The 12,540-nt window shown below is 35.7% G+C and overlaps 1 protein-coding gene across 1 annotated transcript in view; it reads right to left on the bottom strand.

Moving 5' to 3' along the window:
- Nucleotides 1-10,538, bottom strand: part of LOC105623596 (growth factor receptor-bound protein 7-like) — a 66,745-nt gene extending 56,207 nt beyond the window's left edge. Inside the window, exon 1 of the mRNA XM_012204984.1 lies at nucleotides 10,279-10,538. Within this exon, the coding sequence (XP_012060374.1) occupies nucleotides 10,279-10,538 (260 nt within the window). The remainder of the gene's footprint in view (nucleotides 1-10,278) is intronic.
- Between the last annotated feature and the right edge of the window lie 2,002 nt (nucleotides 10,539-12,540).

Here is a 12,540-nt window from a genome sequence, read left to right as displayed (position 1 = left end):
GAGAGAGAGAGAGAGACCGAATGATAACAGAAGAGGCATCGACCGCTCGGGTACGTTGCCTGGACAACACAACGAACGTCGACTTTAGCCGAATTATTTGTTAAGCCGCGCTCACACAAAATGCGTCGTTTATTAGTATTGGATGGGAGTTACATCGGTTTATCCCGGAATTAGCGCTGCGCGAATATACCGCAAATCTAGGACAATTAGATTGTTTAAATGAAATCCCAGAATATCCATTAATGTCCTAGTATTTAGTTACTAATTGAGCGAACGTCAATTTAGACTTTCGAAGACAAAATTTTAATTTTTATACATCTTTATATTTAATTCAACAAAATTTGTATTAAATGTATATTAAATGTGAAATAATTCTATAACTACTGGTATTAATTTGATATTTAAATAATCATTATTCATTTTATTTTAATCTTTCATTGTCTTTTCAAGTCCATTTATAGACAAAAATATCAGAAAAAAACGGCTATCTAATAATATCATGCAAGATAAAGTAGAAAAAGATGGATGTGCAGGTTGACCACGCGACGTAAGCGGACGCTAAAGAAATATCTTTACTATAAAAGTGAATACTGTGCTTTAAGTGGAGCTTTTATGAACACTAATGTAATTCATTTAAACGTAGTTACGAGCATGTAACGACCAGGCGGGGCTTCGACGAGATGCATTCTCTATGCATGCGTTACTGGAATGAAACCCTCACGTTTCAAATGACACGTAACGACAATCATACTCGGCATTTCCCTCTTCACGCATATTCTCCCTTGTCTGGCGTTTCTACAAGAGATCGGTTGGGCAAGGTCCGGCATGCTTTTCAAGCCACGCGGTCGCTTCCGAACGAGGGTTGTTCACCCCTATCCCGATCGAATTTTACGGCTTGGCAGGATTGCGAAATAATGTATGGCTACGTGAGAATCAAGCTTACATGCAGCTAAGCGAACTGGAAAATAATATTAACGAGAATCTTTTTTTACATGTTATTAAGTTATTTAAAGATATGTATATACATTATCTATAATTTTTATATTTTTCTAAATTAATGGAATACAACAAGCTAATTTAATTCTTCTATTATTTGTGTTATTTATAATATAATTGATTTTGAAAACATGTTATCGCAATGAATATATATAATTATGCAGATTACTGTTTTCCTATTAAAATAAGTTGAATTTTCCGCAAATTGTTTTCCACGAGTTAATAGGTAGAATGCAAAATATCTGAGTCCGGTCGAGAGTTAAGGGACACATGCATCGTGGAGAATGCGAAAGAATAGCAAAAATGTCGTGCTAACGGAGCGCCATTAATCAGTGGAAACCACAGACACGTGCGGCATCGCGTCTAGTCTCGCGCAATTAAGGTAAACACGTGGCGGAAATTAATTAATCGATGCGCGACGCCATGCGTGGACAATGACGTCATTTGTTGCGCGATCTGATCGTCGCCGAGAACATTGACGGCGTGAACGAGCGCGAGAATAATAAACGGAACCGATGGATGCATTTTTCATCGCGACGTTGATGATTATTACGAAAAAGTAAATGTGCGTTATCATCGTGCGTGTCCTACCTCCGATAAAAGCGAATCGTTAAAATCTGTGCACGACCAAGTACTCGAGCGAGATTGCGTGTCGATTATGTCGGTGCGATCCGGATTTGCTAATCTTTCTCGACGCGAAAAGATGATATCAAAGAATCTGCGTTGGATTTTACGTCGGGAATTTCAAGATATTATTACAAACAAGATTCAATGTAATATTTTAATGAAAGAAAAGTAGACAAATTGTTCTCTTATAAAATATTCCTCGAAGTATTCAGTATAAATCATCAGAGGCTAAGAACTAACTAAATCAAATCGAGAGGAATCGAATTTGAAGGAATTTTAATTAAACAATAATCAGTAAGGAGATCATTAATCAATATGTTTTAAATTAGAATTTCTAATATCAAAAATATCAAACATACAAATCGATGAGGCTTCTTTCAAAGGAGGGAACATGGATCGATATTTAATGCAAATATCTGTTTGAATCGAACTAGTACCTGATTGTGGATCAGAAATTTGGGAGTGTTTTAAATAAAAAATTATAAATAAATGGATTATGAGAGATAAATGAATTATGAGAGATAACAATTCAAGATTTTTTTATTCTAAGCAGACAATAACAATTCAAGGTTTTATTAATAGGATACTTTATTAGAGTAAGTCTTATTTGTAAAGAAAACTATTTTTATAAGGGACTTAAAAGATTGGTATTCATAGTCGATTCTCATTGAGAGTATTTTAAGATGTTACAATCTTAAGATGTTACAAGCTAATCAGAGGGGTGTATTAATATCTTAAGATGGTTTTAAAATAAGAATGGATTATGAATATCACTCCATGAAACGTATTCATAGAAATATTACGACATGTAACAATCCGATATACAAAAGTATCTCATGATATTGCAATCTGTGTGAGTCTTTATCTAATCTACACAAGCTTTTTCATTCAACGTTTATTTCGTTGAAGTGGAATCTACTACACAAACTTATTCTTGACACATCTGTCCGTATCGTTTTACTCTTTGGTGAAACATAATGAGTGTCGCACACAAAAATATTGAGGAAACGTAGCGTATGTGTATTTCATCATTACTTACCGCTTATGTTAATAATGTGATGATAACAGCTGGCGTCAGTAACAACATGCGAAGCGCGAAATTTATTTACAGCATTTCGCATTAACCTCCACGAGCTGAAGGTTATTCCAAACACAAAATCCCAAATTATTCGCGCAATCTTTTACTTCCATTTGCCATTTTATCTGATATTATTTGATTGAGATTTCTTATCTTTCGCCTCCAGCTATGTCCGTAAGTTTCACCTCGCTTCCGTTTATCAATCGATTTGCTGCTCAATTTGCAATTAATTTCTCTGTAGTGAAAGTTTTGGTACTTATATAACTAATCTTCGAATTTGGAGATTGAAAGAACTATCATTTAAAATTAATGAAAGAATATATAATTTCAATATCTCAGTATTCAATCTCTTGTCTCTTCATATGATATTTAATTGTTTTTCATACTCGCAAGTTAAATGAAATCTCAGACTAAAATTTTGCTAATTGTAAGCTATAACTTGTTTGAAGTTAAAGAAAGAGCATATTTTTTTTTTCCATATTCAAATTTGATTTATCAAAATTTATTATTCTTAATAGTTAATTTAAGAACTATTATCATATTCGCATTTGCGTCAAAAAAAAAAGTTTGTAGATAGAATGCGCATTATCAGTATAATTTCGAAGAAAATGGAGAAACGCGCTCCAGCTATTTGAATTAAATTGTGTCAAAGTCATTTCAGTACAATTTACTTTACCATTTCCAATCGTGCAAGAATTCACTAAGCTGAGTCATTTTATTCTAACATCACAAGATCGCGAATGCGTAGTAACGATTAAACTCTGACGCTTAAAGTTTATGACTGACTGACAGTCGAAATACATAACTCGTACTTGCGCGCACTTACCGTTCACTCAACCGATGCTTCTCAAAGGAAGTATTGATGAAATAACGTCGATGCCGAAGGCCATGCACGACACACATTCTGACGAACGCTTTCTGACAGGCGCAATGGTCAATCAAGATATCGCGAACTGTGACGCATATGTGCAATATTTGCTATGTAATTTTGGCTCGCAATTATATTAACGACGATTATTTGCTACTGACATAATAGATATAATTTAACATGTGTTGTTAAATTATATCGACAACAAGAACACGATAACAAAGATAAGTGCAATAAGAAAACGAATTCGTTCGGAATACATGACATAAGTGTTTCATAAATTTATAAAAATATTATATTATATTAAATTAAGAGAATTAAGTTAGATTTTTCCAAAAAAATTTTTAGAAAAATGAGAGAATACTAAAATAAAACATCTGTGCAATGTATATTATTGTATACTAGGACTCTATTCTTCACCTCTCGAAATAGAGGACTAATGCACAGAATTGAGATCACCTCAAAATTTATTCGCAATGTATAAGAAAACTGAAACTGCTCTATACTAAAATAACAGATGGTTACATTAGACTCGTAAAATGGAACTGCGAAGAATCACGGACAATCGACACGTGTCTGTTTCAACACCATGAGCACATATGTGACGTTAAAAAAAATGACTTGGTAACTATTTGCCACAAAATGTATTTGAATTCCAAATGTCATAACAGCTCTTATCTTATTTTATTTGAACAAACTATTATTTGAATGAAAATGAATAAAAATTATTGAATTATTATATTATATTATTATATTATATATTATATTATATTATTGAATTTGAATAAAAATTATTTAAATGAACTAAATACAACATTAAAAATTACAGAAAATTAAAATAAAAAAAAATGGCTCATTGCTATTTCCAAAATATTACGGGACAGATTATACCGCGAATCAATATAATCGTGCCAGAGATACACGAGATGAAGTTAGAGAAGTTTAATCCAACACCAAACGGAAATATCGATGACTCATGCAGTTGCATTCAGATTCGTATGATTACGAATCGCAACATGATATCAATAGTCTTTAAGACCATGTTTCGTAAGAGTGAAAAGCAAACATATTTTAATTATTTCCTGCGAATGTGCGTTTTATTACCATGCAATAAAAATTCATGCTGTTAAATTTATTCTCGTTTCGCGATAATCACCGCGGTGGCAGTCGTAAAAAACGATCGTTCAACCGGAAATGAGACGCTACTATTCTAAATTTTCGCTGAGCGAATTCTCATGAAAGAAATTCGCGAACTTCGTGATCCTCGGTGCTTTTACTTGTTGCGCGACGAGGGTAACGATGATCGATGATCTTCCTCCCGTATCGTTTGATAGCCACAAACCGCAGACATGTGGTGTTCGTCACCGCGAGAACACGTTCACCATCTCTCTTTCTCTCTCTCTCTCTCTCTCTTTCTCTCTCTCTCTCTCTTTCTCTCTCGAGGTATCTGATATCGATATTTCTAATAATATCACTTCCCCAATGAGCTTTCGCTTTGCATCTCCGCGATATCGTGAGTATTACGCCGCGCATTTTAAACAAAAAGCTTCAATATTTTATATTTAACTTCTCAAATTGTAATTACTATATTGGGAAGAAGTCACATATTTACTCAATTATTTAAAGTCGCAACAGAAATGATCGCAAATAAACTAATTCGCTTTGATTTTTAATCATCAATTACTATTTCTACGAATTCGTTTGCATAATACTTATTTTATTTCAAAACACACAAGCAGCCAAAAAAGTAGAATACCAAAACAATTTTTACAAACGGTTATATTTCCGTCACACATGACGTTAACATGCTTTTTTTTTCTCATATTGTCGTGTTGTCGTTCCGTAAGTCTTGCATTTTAAATGACGACCTTGAAAGAGCTATGATGGACGAAAAGGGAAGACAAAGTAAAAGGAAACGAAACGAAACAAAACCAGATGAACGATCCCGAGAGATGAATTTATGATTAATGTCGCTAGACGGCCCGGCCGGCCAGGTAGTAAAAAGCGTTCGGCCGCCACGCCGCGAGAATAAAGAGTCGTGAAACCTAATGAAATGAAGTTCCATTGGGATCTCCGAGGGAGACTGTTTTCTGCGCATGGAACTCTCTCGGCACCAATATTGACTGCGTGCCGGTCTCATATATGGTGTTTGGAAGCAATCGTATTTCAACAGAACAATATTTCTCGTCGAAATCTGGGATAAGTTAAAAACCAAGATATCTTTTTCTTTTCATTTTACATAAATTCAATATCCTTTTTTCTTCGAGGGTTTTACTACAGCATTATTAATGCTATTGTTATTCAGCTGGATTTTTATTATTTTCTATATGATTTCTAATTATAAGATTTTAAGTGTTGACATTTCTGTCGAATAAAATCTAACGCATCGATAGTTCTAGCATTAAAATCATTTCGACGGTTATTCTATCGGTTTTTATTGTTCAAACTGATAATTTTTTTCATTTTAACACCTTTTACAACGGCGAAAGCGAATGCAGCGCCGATTAGTCCAAACGAAATTGCCGCCGCAAAACGACACGGCATCTTTGACACTATATTTCGCGATTTCTCGTTCACCGTTTCTTTGTCATGTTTACGACGACTTACGTGATGGTACGATGAAACTGAGGGCCTTGAAGTGTAACACGAGGATGTGGAAAGTTGTAATCGCGTCGGCGAAGATAATGATAAACACTGTTGCAATTGTATATGAATACGGGTTCGTCGAAGGAAAAATATTTTTGCGATCATCTCACTCGTGGAACAATTACGCGGAATCTCTAATCATTCGTGATAAATATAAACGCGGCATACAAAAATGTGAATTTTAAATTTTAATTATACTCTTAAATTGATAATTTAATCTTAACTCGTTTGCGGGTATCCCGACAACTCTTTTTAATAATTAGCAATTTTCAAATATTCTGCTAAAAGCGTGTTTCCTTCATCGAAGAAGGATCTTTTCCGAAAATTGAAAGGCGCTGAATTAAAGGATATCCTCGTGCATCCCGTCGTTACGGATGCACCAAGTGCATAATTGACTCGCAATTCCCGAGCAACCGCATGTGGGTAACCGTGCGACTATATCGCTCATTTCTTCTTTTCCTTTGCCTCTTCCACCTGTTCGGTTTATTTGCTCGCGTTGGCAAGATGGTGAAACAGTACCGTGCGTATACGCGTCGCCATACAACACCTCGATCCTATCTGTATTTAGAGATAGATCGTGCCTATGGACTCGCAAGGACTGTTTTTCATGCCAAATTCTGCCGATTCGTTACAAATCTTTGCTAATCAACAGAATGTGAAATGTGCTAATACGTGACAAAATATAGTTTCAACACGGAGATCTTCATGCATCAACTATGTATCGCACTTTCGCATGTCATAAATTATATCTATACTCCGCATGAGAGATTTAACCCTCCGGAGCTGACGTTTATTGGATCCACTAAACTATAAATCTCTTCGTCATAGTATTAAACAGTTTTCTTTATGCTACATTTACAAAGGCTCCTGCATTAATTATATGAAAATTGGATGAAACGTGTTAGTTTTCACATATATGATAGCTTATAACGGTGAATAAAAGATGTCAGATGCAAGGTTCAATGATGAATAGTTTTTGAACTATAATACATCAAAGATATTTGTGCATGATACATAAGCACATGTCTTAAACCTTTGATGCCTTTGATTGTTACTCAAAAACTATATATTATTAAGTCTTGTACACATCTTTTGTTTATCGTTATAAGCTATATTATATATGAAAACTAATTAACTCATTTCACCAGGATCCAATTTCTATATAATTAGTACGGGATCCTTTAACGTATTTTTATCAAAATATATATATATGTACTCGTCAGTTTTTTTTTTCATTTGAGTTATATTAATTAGTTTCTTGAAAACACTTTGTGTTCTTTCAATTAACATAAATTAAATAGGTCTCACAGACTCAGGTGTATTTAGCAACTACGTTGCAAGTTTTGGCGTTACCTTCGGAAGATTAACGACACAGATACATTTGAAAATTTTTATTTGAACGCCAAAGTATGCCATATAACGCCTAACAGACTCAGATAGTTTGTTAGCATTAACTGTAAAAGACGCGCATCGCACGGCAAGAAGGAGGCAGTCGACTTTTCGACACGGTCGTTCACTCTCGTCTGCCTTCTTCACCTTTCTTGTCGCGTTCTCACGTAAACTGCGCAGTAAACAAACCCAAATGCGTTTACCTCGCTCTACCGGCTCCCGCAAACACGATCTGCTCGATTTTTTTGTCATTCCTCTTCACTCGCTAAATCACTCGAGGCGTTTTAATGAGGCGTCGTGTGTATTTAAAACGATTTTTAACTGAGACCCGCTTTCTCCGAAAAACCATCAGGCAAACCTTGCTACGTACTACGTGCAAACTGCAATAGACGTAAATATGTAGAATTAGTGAATCAAGTTAAATTGATCTATGTACGACTGATCGAGTCATTTGTGAGATTGACGCGATTAAATTTTATCGCCGTGTGAGCCTGTACGACGCACGATCATGATTGCAAATGACAGTGATAACCTCTGATACAACACGAGTAACGATGGAGATAAGATCAAAGAGCAAAATACTAACCTCTTTATAATTCTATTTTCTGTCATGTTGACATAAACAATTAATGATACTCGTAACTGTGATCCAGTTATAGAGTGATAAAGATACCTGATACGTTTACTTTAGCACGTTTATTATACTCATGAGTTCATTGATGCTTTAACTCTTATCTTATCAATCTGATTTCTAATGCCCCTATCATTTTATTGTTCTATACCTATTGCGCATCTTCAAATGCAGCATACTAGAATCTAAAACCAATTTTTTCCTCGGAATGCGGAAAACCACATGCTCATATCTCGACATGCAAGTCGATGTCAAAAATATTAAATAAACAAAATTATAACGTCAAAATATCATACTCAAAATATCATACGAAGAAAAATATAGTTGTATGTATTTTGTATGTATAAATATATATGTATTATATGTACAGATACAAAAGTATTATATTTAGCATATAATTGATACAAAGATTGTATAAATTATTTATATTTTTATTTAAAATATACAATACTTGTTTAGATATAAAAATAGACTTAAAAAGATTATCATACATAAGAATCGATAAGAGAAACATAGAAAATTTGATAAAACTAGACAAATTTAGATAATTCAAAGATACGTTCGTGAGAGAATTTCGAAATATAATAATATAACACAGATATAGCGTAATAAATAAAAAAGTAAATATTAATTTAGAGATGATAGAAATGTGTAAAGCCCATTCTTATCGCTACGTTGTCGTGCGGGACATATCGTATAAATCAAAATAATCTGCTCGTGCATACATCGCAATTTAGCAAGCCTACTTAACCAGAACTTTGCAACACAAACAACAGCTATTACAAATTCAAGCATACGTGCCGGTAAGCATGACTTACCGCTCCTTGCTAATTTAAGCAAGGATTAAATGTCACCGTTCAGGGAAACTATGTGATCGTCCTTACGCTATTCACGTTCCCACAAACGGCGGCAGAGTTTACACCTCTTTCGGAGAAGCCTGTTATTAGCGCCAAAGCGAAAAATATACGATATAGTTTGCTAACATTATTGAAAAACGGATATTACCGTATCGATCGTATGGAAATTTGAAAGTGTCTAAAAGTTTAACGTGTAGATAATATGAGCACAAATACGAAATGGGATGGGGGGGGGGACTCGCATAAAAAATACATCTTACCTCGGATGGACAATATATTCATATCCAAAGCTACACTGCAAACATATAAATGAAATGGTCAAGAGAAAATGGGTTGTGGTAAAACAAACCTTGATCGCAACAACGCTTGACATGTAAGAGACATTGATTAGTAAAACATTAATAACTATTATAGATGCATTCGGAGGAATATCCGTCACGAACTTGAGTAGAGAATCTGATACTTCCCGTTGTTTATAAGCAAAATCTATATAAAGTCAGAGATAAAACGGGAGCTTATCGTAGTAAGCATTATTATAACAGCGACAAAAATAAGAGCTTATCAGACTTGCTCATTAAAGCTGTGACAATCCCCGAGCTGGTTTCGACCAGCGTGAGCGCATCGAGTACCGACGATAATTAAACGTAACATCTTAATGTCAGACGTGTCATAATATTATCGAAAAAGCGATTATTTGTAAAATTGTCTCAACATAATCTCTGTTATCGAACCCGACCGTTCCGTTCCTCGGCACGATAAGCTCGTCGCGAAATACGAGCTTAAAGTAATCCGATACATGGAAATCGATTCCGCATTGGGAATCGCATAAGCCCCCGTCTCTTCTTCAAGTTATCGTGATTTATAATCTTTCAAAGACAAGATTTTAAAATCGGATATACAGCCACAGTTTCACACGGAAAGAACAATTTTGCTGAAGTCTAAAAATTTAGCTAGATACAAACAAAATTATTTTCAATTCTATTTGGCTAAATTTTTAAATACGTCAGTAAAACTGTTTTTCTCCGTATAATACCGCATCAAAATTAAAATCGTTTCGCGTAAATTTTTTTTCTTTCTCCTAAATTATCATTATCGTCGTTACCGTTTTAATTTTCGATATCGATTAATAATTATTAAGGGCACAGAGGTATGAATGAAATCCGCTTGAAAGAAAAACGCGCAAGACTTACTGCATGTTCTTGATAACCAGCTCCGAATCAGTCTAGCATAATCGACGTAATCGATCACCTCGTCGAAGTCGCACAATAGCGCACCGTTTTGATCTCTCCGACATTTCCTTGGAACATCCTTGCTGCGAGGATGATGGTGATGGCAATGGAGATGGAGAATCTCAGATTGTCCTATATAGATCGCATTCGGGCTCTCAGTTGGATCTTCCTCGATGGCGCTCGTTAGCAAGGAAGTATCAGCGGAGTCTGCTGCCATACCGACGGCACTGTAATGAGACCGGTCGACGATGGGTTTCCAGTGACTATCACAAAAACGAACCTACGATAGCGATAATCACATGTTCGGCAATCGCCATGTTAATCGACGTATTTAATTTATTGTATTTCGTCAAATATTTATATGTATTGTCAAATGTAATATTTTGTCAAAAGACAAGAACACGACACAAGCCAATAATTTTACAAATTAAGCGGGCTGTCATAATGTCAAACTATTGCACAAACTAATAATACATAATCGCAACCCAAAGACATAGAGTATGGACTGCTCGATCATATTTATCTAAGTAGTATCAACAAAAATAAGAGAGAGGATCCGTGAAAGATGGCCAATATACGTCTCATTTTTCTCTCTCTCGTTATATCATTGAGTGGAAAGAAATAAAGAAGACGATTAATCGTCTTCTATGATTCCTCTCTCTCATTTTTGTAGATCATACTACTTAGATATGATCGAGTAATTCTTTGTCGCAATCTTATCATTTTACTATGCAAAACTACGAGGAAGCAATACTAAAAGAAATTCACCGAGAAGGATTATTATTTGATTACGCCTACGATTTATTATCACAAAGAATTGACTTTAACTCTTTCAGACCCTATGTATATAATAATATACATGTTGGAAAAATAGTCAAAATTTTGAAAACAGAAATAATTTTTTAGTATGAATTACTTAATTAAAGTGTCCTTGAATTGAATAAAAAAAAATATTTTTAAATTCAATGATTCCATTAAAACCAAGTCTAAAGATGTTAATCATTGCTTTACTGAAAAAGCTCACTTCAAGATGAAACTCGAGTAGGAGATAGCGTATATCAAAAAGATAGACTTTCGAAGTCAACAGAATTCTGTGAAATAAGATGACCGCTCCGGATACATCATCATCATGCATTTAATTCACGATAACCCAGATTGCGGATTTGTATGTACAAAGTGGGTTATCGCGGCACGCACGAAAAAAAATCGTCGTTATCACCGATATTATACGCAATCGCACTATGAAGATAAATATCTCGATGATGCCCTCTGATCCCACTAGTGGCTGTGAGATGACGGCGATGTTTTACTATCTGTATGTATAATCGACGTTTGCAGTTATCGTTCCACGGTACCGCACGGCTCGTCAAGCTCTGTTTTATCAAAGGCGGTGGAGAACCGCGTGGTGAACGGCAGCTGCACGTACCGCCGCGGACAAAGACGTCCGCTCGCTCGTGTTGAGGATGCCACTCGGGTACATCCCGAAGGAAGAGAGTCTTCTGGCGAGGCGGCGAGGCTTCCTGACAAAGACCAGCGCGGGTGCCTTTCGTCATTCGCGCGACGAGTCGGGAAAGAGATATCGATCCGGCGTGCCGAGCTCAATAATTCCGACAAGAGTCCCTTCTCTCGCTCCTTTAACGCGGGAACACAATTTGTTAGCTCCTGCGCGATGCGCACTGCCCACCGCGCTCTTCTCTTCTTTACCTGGATCCGCGTTCATGACGGTTTGATTCTTGGCCTCTCCTTATCCTCTTACCTCACCCCATTCGATTTAAGAGCATCGATCTTGTTATTAAATCGAGAGATGAGCGCGAAAGTGAAATTGACCTTTGTACCGCTTCGAATAGTAGAGATTCGATAATAATGTCAGTCATTAATTAACGATCACTTATGGAATCGATGTAATTTTCCACAAGAGAAATGCGCGATAATGAAAATATCTAGCGTTGGGAAAATTATTTGACACGCGTTATTATATAAAAATTTAATTTTTCATATAACCTGCGGATTGTTTCTGTAGCGGAACATGCTGCGATACGTATGAGTTCAGGTATGCGATCAGCTGTGCCAAAACTCGTAAATATTCACCGGCGCATGCATACTTGATTTTATGGCTATTATCGCCGCACAGCTTGCGGAAAGATATACCTCCGTTGCAACATCACGCGAATGATAGCGTAGCGTATACATACACGTGCCGCCTGCATCGATCGACTCTG

Source organism: Atta cephalotes, assembly GCF_000143395.1.
Source record: "Atta cephalotes unplaced genomic scaffold scaffold00059, whole genome shotgun sequence".
In the NCBI taxonomy this organism is placed as follows: Eukaryota; Metazoa; Arthropoda; class Insecta; order Hymenoptera; family Formicidae; genus Atta; species Atta cephalotes.
This window is presented reverse-complemented; position numbering and strand designations above follow the sequence as displayed.